General features: G+C 59.8%; 1 protein-coding gene across 2 annotated transcripts in view; it reads right to left on the bottom strand.

Annotated features, from left to right (window-relative positions):
- Positions 1 to 899: 899 nt before the first annotated feature.
- Positions 900 to 16,839, bottom strand: part of TAC3 (tachykinin precursor 3) — a 29,304-nt gene continuing 13,364 nt past the window's right edge. The window contains exons 1-7 of one of the 2 annotated variants that reach the window (XM_084610695.1): positions 12,361 to 12,496; positions 9,208 to 9,361; positions 4,962 to 5,070; positions 4,748 to 4,777; positions 4,078 to 4,131; positions 3,744 to 3,818; positions 900 to 1,243 (exon numbers count right to left, since the gene is read on the bottom strand). In XM_084610695.1, coding sequence (XP_084466821.1) covers positions 3,745 to 3,818; positions 4,078 to 4,131; positions 4,748 to 4,777; positions 4,962 to 5,070; positions 9,208 to 9,321 — 381 coding nt within the window. In that variant the 5' untranslated portion in view covers positions 9,322 to 9,361; positions 12,361 to 12,496 and the 3' untranslated portion in view covers positions 900 to 1,243; position 3,744. Of the gene's footprint in view, positions 1,244 to 3,743; positions 3,819 to 4,077; positions 4,132 to 4,747; positions 4,778 to 4,961; positions 5,071 to 9,207; positions 9,362 to 12,360; positions 12,497 to 16,839 lie in introns of those variants that run through there. The other variant, XM_084610696.1, reaches the window with a different exon arrangement.

Genomic DNA, 16,839 nt, shown 5'->3' on the forward strand with positions numbered 1-16,839 from the left:
GGCCCCTTTTTAGGGATAGACAAGGTCACATGTTCAAGCTGGCCCCTCGCTGCAAGTAGCCAGCGAGTCCGCCCTGCCCCTCACCACCTTAGAGATGTAGCTCACGAAAGCTCATGCTCAAATAAATTGGTTAGTCTCTAAGGTGCCACAAGTATTCCTTTTCTTCTCTGCTGAACAGTTTCAACAGCAGATTTTGACAAGAAAAAAATGTTTAATTGCAAAAGTTCCACCTGGCTCTCTACAGCAACCAGGCAGGATTTTTGGGTTGTTACCTCTGAGGCTGGGATACCAAATGGATGGGCAACATTGCAAGAAGCTAGGGAAGATGCCTCGTTACTAACGGCATGCGAGAAGGGAGAAAGGCCAGGCTTGAGGTTCAAGCAGAGGATTGGGTGTGAGGACATCCGGATTCTCTTCCCAGCTCTGGACCTTGGGCAAATCACCTGCCCTCTCTGTGCTGAGGAGCATAGGAATTGCTGGGCTGGATCAGCATCTCACCCAGTATCCTGTCTCTGGCAGTGACCAGTGTCAGAGGCTAGAGAGGAAGGCGTAGGACCCCTGAACTGCACTGATGCCTTGCATAGTACAAACCTGGTCTTTTATAGTTAGAAATCGGCATTAGCCCTGAAGCACAAGCCTTAATACCCCTTCTCCCACATGGAGAATATTTCCCTCTGCAAAGGAGTGTTCGGCGGCATGGGGAGGGATTGGCTTTTCATTCTGTGTCCATCCCGCGCCCAGCACGGTGGGGCCCTGGCGAATTACCAGGCAAGAGTGTAATGTACCTAATATATAATGCACAGCGCCCAGCACGGTGAGGCCCTGGACACATGACTGGAGCCCAGCAAACAACACAATCCTAGGAAGCATCAGGCAAAGAAGCTGAGAGACAGGGCAGCTCATAGGTAAAAATCGTGGTGTTATTGACTAGTCAAGGGTGGTTTTAACCTACGCCACAAAGGGGGTTCTGCTGGCTGCCCGGGGTGTCTGCGGCCGGTGCACACGGCGGGGAAAGCACCATGGGGCGGGGGCATTACTCTATTTCCAAACAGTGAGCACTAGCGTTAGGACAAGGCGCAGGCTGGATTGGGGCAGTGGGGACGAGATGGGGCAGGGGGGAAGAGTTCTCCACAACACGGCGAAGGGTTCCCGTTCGGTTGAGAGCATGGCGGGCTTTGGCGAGCGGCTTCATCTCCATTTCTCGAGGCGCTGCGGGCGCTTTGCTTGTCCCCAGCGTGGGCACCTGCAGGAAAGAAGGAGGAAACCCACGGCACGTTGGCTCCTTCCACCCTGGGGTGGCTCAGTCTTGGGAGAGCTGGAAAAGCCTGGTTAGGTCGATTAGATGCTTTAGCCTCGTTCCCTGCCCCTGGAAGCCAGCTCTCCCACTCCTTTCCCTGAGCTTGGTATATATGAACCACCTTTCAATAACGTGCAATCACACACAAATTGCACACGTGCAACTAACCCCCTGCCCCCAAGACACAGCCCAGGGCGGGAGTGGAAGGCCTGGCGACCGGAGACAGTGGGTGTAGCCGTGGTACCAGACTCATCTGCATGCACGGAAAGCGCCTTTCACAAATTTGCTCTTTTCCTCCATTTCCTAAAATTGCACCGCAATTATCGTTAAGGCTTAGGCTCGGCACGAAGAGAAACCCGCCAGCTCTTGGTCTCATTACCCAGCCGTCGCCGGGATGCAAATCACCAGCTAATGAATTTGTAATTGCAGAATAAGTGCCGTGTAATCACCCAGTTAGGGAGATTACAGCTATTTATGTCCCGTTACTCAGGCTGCTGTGTGCTAACACGCACAGGGTCAGGGCTCTGCTCAGCACACGAGTGGGCGATAGCGAGCGCAGGACCATCAATGGGATTTTCGATCTGTAATTGACCCCCCCCGCCCCGTATGGGTATTTAAAGGCTAATGCGTGAGGCGAAGCGAGACCCTTTGGGACGGTTTGCTCAGGCGGCTGTGGTTTGGCAAACCTCGCATTTCTCGGCGGTAACCGCTCCCGCGGTAGTGAAACTAGCCTGGAGTAGGCAGCTCCCGGCCTGGTGTGCAGGGACGGGGCGTCTTGAGTGGAGACGGACCCCGTTTCCCAACAGCTGGCTAATACAGCACCTTAGCAGAAGGCATTAGCAGGACCTGATGTCCCAAAGGGCTGAGTTGAGACCATGGGGGGGTGGGGTGGGGTGGTCAGCCCCTCTGTAGTATGAAGGCAAATACCAAGCTTCAAGTTGGACACCCAAAAACGGAAGTGCCGGAAATCAGGGGCCACTTTAACGTTCCCTCCCAGGACAGGACTAACAGGAGGGTGGGTTGGTACGTGCAGGAAAGGTAGGACTTCCATCGGCCACTGGGGAACAACAGTAAAAGGACCAGAGACAAAAGCCCACGTGGGGAAAGTGCAGGAGCCCAGAGCAGGCCCTGTGGATTCACACCACACAGGGGACCGCTGTAACCCCAAGCAATGGCTCCTTCTCCAGCCCAAGTTCGCAGCCGTCCCCATAACGTGAGCCCAGGACTCAACAGAAAAATGTTCTCAATTCCAGGGCCAGAAGGGACCGTTGTGATCACCTAGTCTGACTCCAGGGGGCCCGGGGGCCATGGCCCCATCACTTTTTACCAGCCATAAGGGCGAACGATGGGGGGAGGGAGCAGAAAGGAGTGAGCAGGGGATGGAGTTTTGGGGGAGGAAGAAGTGGTGCAGAAGCGGGGCTCAGGGAGCTGGGGCAGCGTGGGGGCGGGGCCTCGGGGAAAGGGGGTGGGGCATCAGGTGGAAAGGGGGTGGGGCCGCATTTTGGGCACCAGTGGGCCCCCCCCCCCCGCCACACTTTTAAGGAGTTGCAGCTGCTCCTGTCTAGCACAGGCCAGAGAACTGCCCTGCCTTAATTCCAGTGGTTAGCGACCCGCCTCGTTAAAATTGTGCACCTTGTTTCCAGTCAGAATCTGTCTAGCTTCAACTTCCCGCCCTTGGATCTCACTTTGCCTTCGTTTGTTAGATCCAAGAGCCCTTGGTCGTCAGATTTTAGTTTCCCATAGAGGTATTCCTGGGCCGTGATCAAGTCATCCCTTAGCCTTCCCTTTGTGATGCCAAACCTGCCAGGACCCCCCGCCCCCATCTCGCTACAGAGAAAGGCAGGTTGGTCACCACACACGCGCACCCCCACACACCAGTGAGGTTTGGGGCACCATGACACGCTGAATACTCCCCTTCCGGATCAAAGCAATGGGACTCATTGGTCAGCTGGAGGGGTGACCTTCGCCACTCGCCATCCAAACCTTCTGGGGTGAAACTGGCAAAGCTCACTGAAGCCAGGATGGCTAATCCGTGATGCCAGGATCTCACCCTCATTGTCCCAGAAGCAGGTGGCATTGGCCACCTGCATCTCAGCCTGGCACAGCAGCTCTGTGTCCGGACTCGAAAGAGGTGAAGGATTCGCAGTCCCAGGGTGGCAAGGACCTGGCAATTCAGCTGGCCTGTAGCCCAGCCTCTCATCTGAGCGCCATTGGCAAGCGGCCCCCGCGGGTCGGGTAACACGCTCCCAGCTTCCCCTGCCAGAGGCCCGAGCTGCGGGGAGACGGGGGGCTGCTTTTCTCAACCTTGCCGGGCCCCAGGAAAAAGGACGGCAGAGCACCACGCCTGGGCTAGTGACACAAGCACAAGCTGCGGGCGTATGGGCGTGAGCCCGCGTGTGTCGCACGGGAAGAGGAGCTAACAGAACCGGGTCCCCACTGCCCTCACCTCATTCTGCATTTGGGGGATATTTGAGGTCGCCGAAGCCAGTGGAAGTCTCCTTGTTCCTGTCTGTGGGGTCGTCTAGGGTTAAACAGCGGGGCAGAGAAGCAGTCAGTTCCTTCCCAGGCCCATTCGCCCAGCCGGGACGGCCCCCACCCACTTCTCAGCCCCTGCAGGAATCCCCGCTCCTGGAACGGTCAACCTGTTCCGCCCCCCGGGTGTCACCGGAGTGGGGAGACAGCGGCCAGAGCTGGATGCGCTGGGACTGGGGCAGCCGGGTGGCGCCTCGCCGCACAACCACCCCCCACGCCCAAGATGGCCTGACACGGGCCCCACCTACCGGGCTCTGGGGTCCTTTTGCCCATGAGGCCGACAAAGAAGTCGTGCATGTCCCCTGCAGAAAGACAAGGGGGTCAGCAGAGTGGGTGCCCCAGGCTGAGTCAGCCCGGCAGGCCGGGGCAGGGAAGAGACGCCACCCGAGGCTTTTCATCCTGGTCACCTTTGCCAAAGCACCTTTGCCAAAGCAGATCCCCTGCACCCCCACCCCTCGAGACACCTCAGGCCCAGCTCCCAGACTTGCCGTGTGCCCGGCCCGAGCAACTGGCACAGCCGGAGCTCGACGTTTGCAGAGGACCTCTGGCTGGGCACACAGCAACAGAGGTGCCAGTTGGAACCAAACAGGGTGGCACACGGGAGCAAAACTCCTACGTGTGGGGGTGGGGCTCTGGGGCAGGGACTGCCCTGGCCGACCCAAGGCTCCAGGGCCCAACCCGGGGCCAAGTGCAAACGGGACCTAACTGTGGCCCTGGGAAGCCGGGGCTGCCTGAGGCTTTGGCTGGCTTTCAAGGGCGGGTCCTGTCTACACTCCAGCTCGTGACAGCGTCGTCTGCCTTCATTGCTGTGTCGATCAGGAGCGCAGAGTGGAGCGGGGGTGGGGAGAGGCCGGGGCGTCCCCCAGATGGATAGGGCAGAGAACCCGGTGCCAGGGAAGGAGGGAAAACAGGACTTACGTTTCTGAGGGGGGATGGGCATCTTGGTACCTGGAAGAGAGAAGTGTGGGGGGGTCAGTGGTGCTGGGGGGCAGCAATCAACCTCGCCCCCCTCCCGCTTTCACTGCTTTCTCCCCATCCCCCGCCCGATAGCAGCTCCCCGCTCCGGCCCCTTCCAGTCTCCTCCGTCCCCCGGTTAGTTTTCTCAGGGCAGGGGGTGGGGCCGGGTACTCACGGGCATCGTCCTTGCCCGCCAGCTGCAGCAGTTCCTCGTAGGAGACCCGGTGGCCATTGTAGAGTCTCCTGAGCAGGGCCGTGGGCAGCTTGTAGAGGTCTGAGCTCGGCTGCGGGGAAGACAGGGAGAGAGGCAGGCGTGAGCCCCAAACGCAGCGGGGCCGAGGGGCCAGGTGGGCGCGGAGAGCCAACTCTAGGGACGAGGGACGGCACCACGGGCCCCGATTCCCTCCCCTCCCCGGCTCCTGCCAGCCCTGGCACCTGTGGCCCTGAGCCCCACCCGGAGTTTTGCCCGCCCCGCGCTGGCCCTGCCATGCTGCAGCCGAGCTCCCGGGGCTGGATACCTCCAAGATTTTGGCAGCGTCAGGGCGTTGCCGACTGTGGGGCGTCAGCGGCGGCTCCCAACCGCCCCCCCGGCTCCCCATTATGTGCAGGAGGGGGTGGGCGCCCCAGCCCAGCCGGCCCAGTGCTCCGGGAGCAGGATCTTCCCCATGGGGATTTCGTCACATTTGCATCAAACGCCACTCAGCCCCCAACCTCGGCCTGGCAGGAGACGCCTGATCGCAGTGACAAGCCAGCGTGAAACCTGACAGCTGTTCCCAGCGCTGTGGGGTGGGGGTGGGGGGGACGGGCCGAGTGGGGGATGGGCCCAGCCCCAGACTCTCCCCTCCAGCCCTGCCAGTGCCCCTCAATCCCAACCCACAGCCCCCGGCTAGCCCAGCCCCAGACTCTCCCCTCCAGCCCTGCCGGTGCCCCTCAATCCCAACCCGCAGCCCCCGGCAAGCCCAGCCCTGAAATTTTCTTGAGCCCTGGCCACTGTTCCTGTCCATCTGCAGCCGAGTCTCTAGGCTGAGCTCGCATTTAACTCATCTCACTGATGTCCTAACCAGCCGGACTCCCGAGGGTGGGGGTGTCTCCAGCATTAACCCCTGCACTCCTGGGGCTGGTCACAAAGCAGGCCCTGCCAGCCCTACAGAAACCTCCCTGACGCGGGATTTCCTCCTGGGGGGGAAATCAACCAGCAGCTCCCCTGAGAAATCTGCTCTCGGAGCTGGGGTGGGGGTGGACGTGCAGGGGGGACCCCCGGGGCTCGGTGCGGGCTCAGCGGGGGCCCCGGCTTAACCCCCCCAAGCTGGCAGGAGAGTCAAGTACCTGTGAGGAACAGGTGATTTGCCAGCAAAATCCTCACTCCCCTGCAAATCGGGGGGAGGGGGGGCATGCTTGGGGGAGCCTTTAACCCTTAGGAGGCCAAGTGCTAACCCACCCCCAGCATGAGTCCACCCCCCCCAGCTGGTTCATCATCTCAGCTGCTTTTCTGGCAGCAATCTACCGCTCAGAGACATTCCCTATTGCCGAGCCCATCAGAAGAGCCAGCCCTCGTCTGTGTCTCGTTCCAGCCGCTGCTCGGGGAGAGGAGCAATTTACGGAGAGAAAGAAAGAAACAAACAAAAGCCCACCCCAGACAAAATGAGGAAAATGGTCCTGAAGCGACCGACCCAGAGAGAATCGCTTGCCAATGGCCTGGCGCGGCCCTGCAGTTCGGGGCCATTTGCTGAAAGCAGCCGCCCGAGGCCGGGGATCTTAGCAAAGGGCTTCCCAAAACTCCAGTTGTGGGGGGGGCTGAGGGGGGGCTGTTGGAAAGCAATTTGCATTCCGCAGAGCCCCCGCCTGGAGCAAATCCCCCGCCTTTGCACACCACGGATTTGCACGCACCGAGGGTGACCAGATCACAAGTGCGAAAAGTCAGGACACGTTTTTTTCCCACGAGGAGGGGGAGTTATAGTTGCGAATATAAGAGACAATGCCTAAGATTGGGCCAGCCGGTCGCCCTCTGTGCCATCGGCTCCCCATCGCCGTGGACAGAGACAAAGCTCATGATCTACCTCACCCTGCTCAACCCTTAGGTGCTCCTGGTGTGTGGGGATGCAGCCTAAGGGAGTTAGGTGCCTAAGTCCCCTTGGAAGCCAGTGGAAGGCAGGTGTTTAAGAGGCTGCCAGGGCAGAGGGGCAGAAGCATCAATCACTCTGGCAGCTGGCATAAAGGGGGCACAGAGCCGGCCTAACCCCAATGGCCCACAGCCAGAGCCTTGGCGCAGGGGGCGTTCCAGGACGGGGGTGGCCCTTCTCCCAGCCTCCCTTCCAGCCAGGGAAGGCGCCAACCCAGCACATCCGTCCGTCTGTCCATCCAGGTCCCCGTCTTGCTCGATTCCCGAGCCGGGGAAGGGGCCCTCCCCAAAAGCCACTGAAAAGCCTCTGCCCTGCTTGGGGGACATACAAGGAGCCCACGCCCAGGGAGCCAGCTGGCACAGAGCTGCAGCAGGGCAGAGCTGGGCACCTCTGGGTATGTGAGAGCCCAGTGTGCAAGCAACGCCAGGCAAGGCACTTTTGTCTCACTGGTCCCTCGGGCTTTCCCGTCGGTCCGTAGCCACCTGCTGGCCCTCGTCTTAGAGTGGAACCACGCTGGGGCCAGGACTGTCTTCTTGTCCCATGTTTGTACAGCGCCTAGCGCCGGGGGTCCCACTCCATGACCAGGGCTCCCAGGTGCTACCGGAATGCAGACAGGTTAACAAATAATAATGCCTAGCTCTGTCCATGAGGAGATCTCCCACATGAGCAGAACTCCCTAGCTACTAGGCCAGGCCAACTCCCACGTCCAGCTAAGAATCATCATTAACAAGGGCCTGGAGGCTGCAGGGCTGTCGTGAGTGGTGGTGAAAAGAGGAATTGGGATCTCTGCACGGAGCAGGCTGCCATGAACTGAGGGAAACTGAGGCAGACTCGCCCAGCACAGACTCAGTGAGTCTAGACCAGAGATGGAAATGGGCGGGGGGCACAAAGCAGGGCCTGAACGCAGGTGGTGGGGTGGGGAGAAGCCCCCTGTCTGCCGGAGCACGGCCGCTCCCCCAAGGGACGGGTCAACGGGCACATGCTTGTGTGTGTGTGTGTCCCTGTGTCCATCTGTCCATCCTGCTGCCCCCGCTGGAGGGTCTGAGCCCTGCTCTGTGTGTGCACACGTGCGGGCAGGCTGCTTCACATCTCCTGCGTGCCCCCCGCCAGAGAGCCCCCCTGTAACCTAGGGGTGTGGCACCAGCGGGGCACAGCTCTGGGCGTGGGGGTGTATTCGAGTCCTGGTGAGTCTGAGGGGTTGGGGATGCGCCCCGAGGGGCTGGGCAGCTGGACAGCAGGTTCCAGGACTCAGAAGGGGGGTGCCCAGGTCTGTGCCCTAAGTATGTGCCTAGGGACCCCGAGACTGGGGCAGGGGCTGGCCTCTGGATCCCCAGTGAGTGAACAAAGCCCAGGGGCTTGGCTGCCCCCCAAGCCGTCCTAGGGCGGGGGCGCTTGCTCGCGTTTGTTCCAGCCCAGGCAGGTGAGATCCCTTCCCTTAGCAGGGGTTACACAAGACTCTTCGGCCACCAAGGATGAGCTGTGCCCGGAGAGGAGCGTGGGATCGCGGCTGGGATGGGCAGCGCCGGCCACGGGGGCACGGCCAGGGAGCTCAGGACTTACCTCCCAGCCGCTCTCCCGAGAGCAGCGGTTTTGTCTCCAGCCAGGTCACCCGCAGAGCAGCCGGGCGCTCGCTCCCTAATTGCTGTTCTCCCTCGCGGCCAGAGCCGAGTCAGGGTCGCCTGCTACCAGCACCTCGTTGGGTTAAATGGTGGGGGGGACCCATTAAGGGGGAAGGGCTCTTCCCAAAGAGCTGCCGGGCAGCTCATCAGAAACATGCCCTGGCCGGCAGAAGACAGCGGGTCGTTACTGTGGTGGCGTTTAGGGTCACAAGGGACTGGCTGGGCCACCCTCCCGTATAGCACGGACCTGAGAGTTTCACTCAATTTACCCCTGGGTTGAGCCCAATAACTTGGGTTTGGCGCACGTACCGGCTCCAACTGAGATCAGGTCACTTGGGAAAATTTTGGCCTGGATGTTTTTTCCCCAGACACGAATGTAAATGGTTTGGATTTGCCCCATGATTAACTAATGCTCCCCATCCGGCTAGATCGCTAGTCACCACAGAGTTTCCTGGCAGGGAGACAGCTTGAATTTCTAATGGAAAAACGCCACGCAGAGTTGTCCGGGAAAGCCAAAAACCCAGGCACAAAACCAAATTGTATCCCCCTTTTGGCAACAGGCCCGCAGCGCCAGGGTGAGAGGTGAGTCAAGAACATGTCTTGCGTTCCTTTGCCCCCGGGGCCAGCCACGTAGACTCCGATCTCTTCGCACCCCAGCCAGCCCCGCTCCCTCCCTTTCTACCTTCGCCTGGATCCCGCTGGCCGTCTGTTGCTTCTCGGTCCCTTCGCAGTAGCCGTGACACAGCTTGGCCGCCGCTAAGGACAGCAGCACCGTCAGCACCAGGGGGCTTTTCATTTTCCTCTCCCGAGGGCTGGGACTGGGGGTGATGGCCAATCTAAGGAACGAGAGAGACAAGGTGGGTGCGGTCCAATAAAAGATACAAGCATTTCCAGACCAAAACAAGGCCGGATTCATTCTTAGCATTAGCAGCAAGGACGCGGGACTGCGTTCTAGTCCCCACTGGCCTGCCAGCTGGCCTCGGGACAAGTCACGGCCCCCGCTCTGTGCCTCTGTACAATTGGGGTCACACTACTCACCTGCCTTGGCACAGTGCTTGGAGATCCACGAGCGTGGAACGTAAGAGCGAAGAGCCTCTACTCACGCTTGGTGGTGTAAACGCTTGCAAATGGGAGTGAGTGTTACATAATCAAGCCCTAGAAGGCAAATCAACTGGGGGGGGCGCGAAGGAGAAGTTTGGGGGAGCAAACCCAGGGGCTAAAACCAAACATGTAGATATTAGTAAGATCGGTGCAAGGCGTGCTTCTCACTAGTGCGGGGAGGCTCACACTAGACCCAGTGCCCTAATGCCTAAGGCAGCTCCCCACCCGGGTAGGGAAATCGTCAAATAACCCCCTTCCCCAGCCCTCTCTCCAAGCCTGTTGCCAGTTCACCACTTGGCTCCTGGACTCTGACTTGAGTACGACTGCAGATCGCCCGGTGCAATCTGTCCGCCAGCCCCACCAGCCAGGGCAAGGGCTGGCGTTTCTCCTCCCTGGAATTTCGGACAGATCTGGGTTGGATTTTAAGCAGTTTTTGCCTGACAAGCCTGAAAAATAAAGTCCCAACTTTGGAAGGGGGGGAAAAAGGAAGCAAATGACGTTAAAGCTAAGGAACAGAATGTGCTGGGAATTTGGAGGAAAAGCCGGAGACTAGCAGAGAAACTCAGTGACCCAATCTTATTTCTTTCCCATCTCTCTTTTCTCGGCCTGTGCAACCCATGGGAAATTATCTTCTCAACCTGGCGGAATCTCCTCCCTGGCACCGAGGCAGAGGCGAAATAGCGGAAGCTGGAGAAAATTACCGCCAGCCATTCAGAGTGGGAACATGCCTCTCCCGCTGATGGGATTTTACGAGCTCGGCTTTGGTTTTGCTGATGAGGTGCCGGTCACCACCTGTCTGTTGGCATCACCTGGCTGGGACTGATATTGATTCTCTGGGCTAATCAGCTCACTGGAGCCAAATTTAATGCCCCCCCACCCCCGCCAGCTAATCAAGTCTGTTTACTGAAGTGCACATTGCATGTCACCCAGCAAAGCCACCATGGGAAGGGCGGCAAAACCTTCACCCTTGGAAATCTCTCAGCCCTTAATGAGACACACTCACACAAGAAACTCAGAGCCAGAGAGTCAGGAAGGCACCAGCCCCCCATTAGCCCCATGCCAGCCTCTCCAGGGCACCGCTGCTTTTTGCAAAGTTTGCTGGAGGTTGGCAGAGAGGGAAGCAGCCAGGAAGGAGTGTGAGGGAAAGGGGCCGTTTGCCTTTATTGCGGGGAGGGGAGACACATCATTAAACAGTGCTTAGATGTCACACACATATGCCCAGGCACGATAATGCCCACCCAGCCAATCGTGCACACGCCAGCTCACGTTCACACGCACTCACAAACCCAGATCCACTGACGCACACACGTGCTAACACACTCACTCACGTTCACACGCACTCACAAACCCGGATCCACTGATGCACACGCGTGCAAACACACTCGCTCACGGTCACACGCACTCACAAACCCGGATCCACTGACGCACACGCGTGCAAACACACTCGCTCACGGTCACATGCACTCACAAACCCGGATCCACTGACGCACACGTGTGCAAACACACTCATGTTCACACACACTCACAAACCCGGATCCACTGACGCACACGCGTGCAAACACACTCGCTCACGGTCACATGCACTCACAAACCCGGATCCACTGACGCACACGTGTGCAAACACACTCATGTTCACACACACTCACAAACCCGGATCCACTGACGCACACACGTGCAAACACAGTCGCTCACGTTCACATGGACTCACAAACCCGGATCCACTGACGCACACACGTGCTAACACACTCGCTCACGTTCACACGCACTCACAAACCACGATCCACTGACGCACACGCGTGCAAACACACTCGCTCATGTTCACTTGCACTCACAAACCCAGATCCACTGACACACATGTGTGCAAACACACTCACATTCACACGCACTCACAAACCCGGATCCACTGACGCACACACATGCTAACACACTCGCTCACGTTCACACACACTCACAAACCCGGATCCACTGATGCACCCGCATGCAAACACGCTCGCTCACATTCACACGCACTCGCAAACCCGGATCCACTGACGCACACACGTGCAAACACACTTGCTCACGTTCACATTCACAAACCCGGATCCACTGATGCACCCGCATGCAAACACACTCGCTCACATTCACACGCACTCACAAACTCAGATCCACTGACGCACACACGTGCAAACACACTCGCTCACATTCACATTCACAAACCCGGATCCACTGATGCACACGCATGCAAACACGCTCGCTCACATTCACACGCACTCACAAACTCGGATGCACTGACGCACACATGTGCAAACACACTTGCTCTCATTCACATGCACTCACAAACCCCCTCGAACTCACGGCTCCACTGACGCACCCGCGTGCAAACACACTCACTCACACGCATGCACAAACACACACTCACACATGACAACCGCAAAGCCCCTGCTCTTTTCATAGCAACTGAACGGTGGTTCTGAGATCCCCCGAAGGAACCAAGAACCCCGCCAAGCTGAGCGGATCTTTTAACCTTTGCCCCTATTTTGAACCCTTTTCTAATCTCCCCCCCTTGTCGCTTTCGCTCCCCAGATCAGATCATTCTCAGCAGCTTCGCCAACTTTCTCTGTCTCATTTTTTTCCAAGCTAGGATTTGGCTTAAAAGAAAAAAACAAAACAAAAAGCCAGCGAATCCCACCCAAAAGCCACCGGAATGCCCTGCCACCCCGCTCCCATCGCCCGCAGCCCAGGGATGGCCACCTACCTGCCCAGACTCCTAGCCAGTGCCGGGGCTGGTCCCTCCCTGCAGCGCTGAGCGGCAGCTGCGTTCCCGGGCTGCTCTCAGACACTGAGCAGAGGGGCTGCCGTGCTCCCAGCCAGAATTAGCAGCCTCCAGTCACCGTCATGAACAGCCCCGCACTGCCGGCTCAGCTGGGTTTAATAGGGGGGCTGGGGCTAGGCTGGGGAGGGACATGGAGAGCCACCAATGGGGGGACCCAGCGGGGGAGGGGTCTCGAGTCCGCCCCCCCCAGCATGCCCCCCCCCAAGTTACACACCATGTCATCCGTGCGCACATTACACACACGCCAGTCACACCCCAACACAACCACCACACAGCACACGCACCAGCGGGCCCCCCCCATGACACCCCCCAGCATCTCCCTTGCACACATATCCACACTGCGCACAGATCACACATGTAGACATTACATGCAGCCTCATCACACCCCCCCCCCTTTGAAGTGGTTTCCATTATATCCACGGTTTACAGTTTAGTTCAATGGCTCTCAGCCCCCCCACTATACAAATGGTTCCAGCACCCCGGCCGACCACTGGTGTAGACGTGAGGGGAGCAGGCAGGCCGCCCCGTGGCCACGGGATGCTATGGGGTTTGATGCAGCAGCTGGGCCCTTCCCGGATGGGGCCGACCCCTGGGGAGGAGAGAGAAAGGGCGGCTGTCAACGCTCCTTTTGTCCCCTGTTGCCGGGACTGGGGAGACTCGGTTTGTTCAACAGACACTGAGGTGCGGGGAGTCCCCATATCTGACCCCCACCGGGAATGGGCAACGTGAGCCCAGGGCTGTGGGCCATCCATCCCCCCTGCAGACCCCTGTTGGCTCTGGGCGCCGCTCGATGGGAAGCTGCCGGCGTCTCTGCTCCCACCCCGCCTCTGTGCTGATCCCCCCGCCCCGCTCCCACCCCACAAGCCTTGCCAGGAGGAGAGGCAAAGAGGGATGGGGGACAGGGCCCTGGGCGGCCCGTCCCGCTGTGCCCTGCGACCCCCAGGCCGCAACTTAGAGCAGCCCCTGGGGCTACGTCGCCCCCGTTTTCAAGGTGCCTTGAAGCCAACTGCCCCCACCCTGTGGGCTGCTCACCCGAGTCTCTGCACCCTGAGCCTCTGCCCGGCGGGTCCACGGCCCCACAGCCCCGGGAGCTCGCTCTGTCTCGGGGGCCGCAGGCTGGATCCTCAGCTGTGTTCCGGATGCAGCTTCTTGGCCCCAGCTGGGTTCCTCAGCTCCCAGGTGGGGTCGGGGGCCCCCAGCAGCTTGTCAGCGGAGTCGGTTGGGGCTGGAGGCCAGAGAGAGAATGACCAGAGCATCCCCCTGGGCGTCGAGGCACTTCTCAGGGAGCGCCAAGGGGGAAGGTCTGTTCTGGGACAAGCCAAGCCAGGGCTGCTCCTATCTCAACCCCTTGAGTCCCTCCCAGCCCCAAGCGGGCACTGGATAAGCACACGGGAAAGCAGCAACTTTGGGTGGGAGAGAGTCCCCTGCCGCATCCGCCTGCCCCAGCTGCGTTGGCCACATGCCAAGAACAATGTTTTGGCAAGCGTGGGTCTATCCTGCCAGGCTGCCGCCCTGAGCCCCGAGCTCGTTGTTCTCGATGCAGGCCGTGGATGAAACGTTCCCGCTGTGAGCCAGCGCCGGGAGAGAACTGCACCGCAACTAACCGGGCAGCATGTCTGCAGGATCTAGCTGCCGATGCCTTCTGGTGGCGGCTACGACCTGTCGCACCAGCGGAGGTCCCAAGAGCCCGGTGGGGGAAGCTGCTCACGGCAACCCCAGCACAGGCAGACCGCGAGAATGGGGTTTCCCCTCCCGTTTTCCACACTCCCCGCAAGGGCTCTCTTCTCCCTTTCCCCTCTCCATGTCCTTTGCTGTCACACCCCGCCCTGCCTGCAAATCCACCCACTGATTTCCAGAGGTGGACGCGGCCCCATCTCCCAGAGCTGAACGGGACAACGCTAACCCAGACAGTGAATATTGTGGGCTGCTCTCTGCCCCCCCCCAGATCCCAGGAGCCGAATGCAGCGCCCCCACTTCCATCCGAACAGAACGGAACGAAATCAGATCCTCCACCGAATTGAGGGTTTTGTCTTTTATTCCTGTTTTCCTAGAGGAGACAATTAAAACTCCCAGCCCGTGTAACCCAGCAACCATAATTGCCTTGCCGATGAAGCGCACGGTAAGTTTCTCTTTAGCAACGGGATGTTCCAAACACCGATGCGACTTTCTCAGCTGAAGAGCCAAAGTTGACTCCCCGGGCTCCGGGGACGGTGGGAGCATGCGGCGGCAAAATGAAAGCAGAGGGGGGCTCAGAAGCACCCGGGGTCCTTCTTACGCTCAGAGACGTGGCGCAAAAACGTGGGGCGTTCTTATTTGCTGACTCCGGGGGGGTTGAGACTTTCTTTAAAGCACAGGAAAGGTCTCAGAGGCCACAGCCCTGATGCTCAAGACACCTCGGTAGCGGCCCCGGGGCCAGGCCTTAGACCAGGCTTTTGGGCTTGGCAGCCCCGTAGTCAAGATCTATGGAGCCGGGAAAGCCAGAGGCTGCTCTCGTTTGGTCGAGAGGTCGCCAGAGGGTCAGGGCCCGTGGGGAGCGGAGCAGCGGGATTTTAAGCCGCATTTTCAATGCCTCCTGCCCCCCCCCAATTGCTTTTCACCACCCCAGGCAGCCACGGGCAAAGGAACTCAAACCAGGCCCGGGGGCAGAGAAGGGCCAGCAGGATGATCAGCCGGGAACGGAGAGCGGCTCCTACCGGGGGGCGGGGATTACAGGGAATCTGCACAGCGCCGACAGGGTGCAACGGCTAATGGGCTAGCACGGGTCTGTTGCCCCAGCGCCAGTCACCCCCAGAACAACTGGCGAAACCAAGAAGGCAACCGTGGGGAGCTGGCAAACGCCCGGCGTCCCCCCTTCACCTCCCAGCCCGTTTGTTTATTCCCTCCCTCCCCCCCCCCGGGCCGATCGTGCCGTTTCTCACACGCTCCAGCAGGCCCTCGACTCGGGGTTAGCCGCCGGAGAACACGCCGGTGGCCCGGGGAACAATGGGCCTCACGCACCACGAAGGCGCTCGGCACGCGGCCGGGGCAGCATCTGCAGCAGCAGGATGTTAATTAAAGACGAGCGCGGCCAGAGGAGGCCTAGTTAATTAATATCAGCATTTCCCCACATGCACCCCTCCCCTAATTGCAGGGGGAAGATCGCCCCGGAGAGTGACGGGGCCTTTCTGGCTCCCCACCCATTGTTGTTTATGGCTTTCATTTGCGGCGGCCCGTCTCGCGGAGGCTGGTACAGTGACGCTGGCTGGCTGGCTGGCTGGGGCGTGAATGGCCCTTGGGCACTGCCGAGAGGATCGAGACGAGGCACAAGCCAGGGCCCCGGGGTCGCTCTCTCCGATATCGAGATGGACCAGTCAAGGTGGGCCAAGGGCTGCATTGAAACGAGGCCTTTAACGGCGAGGAGACACAGGGAACTACAGACAGTGGGGTGTAGTGGTTAGAGCAGGGAGGATTGGGACTCAGGACTCAAGGGTTCTTCTCTCTGGTCTGCCACTGACTCCTTGGGGGTGGGCGGGGAAATCTCGATCGCCTCCCCACCCCCTCTCTGGGCCTCAGTTTCCTCAGCTGCTGGAGACAATACAAACCGCTGGGCTGGGCGAGCTGCCATCCCGAAGGCATTCTCAGCCCCTGCAGGAGGGCAAAGGGGAAGGAGGAGGATGTATACGGGAATAGAACCCAGACGTCCTGCCTCCACCCGCTCCCGGCTCCAGCCCCTAGACACGTTCCCGCTGGCGCCTCGGCCGTTCTCCCATTACGCTGCTTGGTGGGGAGGTTAACCTGGTGCTCCGTGGGGGTTATCAGGTAATTGCCCTGCCCCCCCATGCTGAGGAATTTCACCCCCCCACACACACACTCCCCCCACTCACCTTCTGATCGCCTTCCCCCTCCCCGCAGCTGTGCTCCAAGAGCTCAGGGGGTTAGATGCTGCAGAGGCTGGAACCAGCTGGTTCCTGGATGGCGGGCTGGGGCGGGGCAAAGGGCTCCAGATTTCCAGCCACGCCCGCATGTCCAAGCCCCTTGGAATGGGCCCCAGGGCAGAACGGCTTTGCAGGCCCGAGGAGGGCATGGCCACCCAGCAATAACGCGAGAGAGCAGGGGACAACGCCCGGTTCTGCCCCAGACTCCCTCGGTGCCTCAGTTTACCCCTCTGCAAGATGGGCACACTCCTGCTGCCCTGCCTCCCGCTGAGGATAAATGGGTTCAAGGCTCAGCTGCACCAGCACTGGCTAGCTCGATTGAGCGGGGGCTAATGCGGCAGCTGGCATGGTGGCCCCCGGGGAGTTACTGCAATCCATCTAGCACTCAGAGCCGGCCTCCCCCAGCCCTTTGCAGTGTGTTATTGACCCTGGCGGTGTCTGGGCCAGGCTGTGTATTTCTGCCTGCCAGGAGACGGCCCAGTCTGTG

Source organism: Lepidochelys olivacea (genome assembly GCF_965140295.1).
Source record: "Lepidochelys olivacea isolate rLepOli2 genome assembly, chromosome: 20".
NCBI classification, from domain to species: domain Eukaryota; kingdom Metazoa; phylum Chordata; order Testudines; family Cheloniidae; genus Lepidochelys; species Lepidochelys olivacea.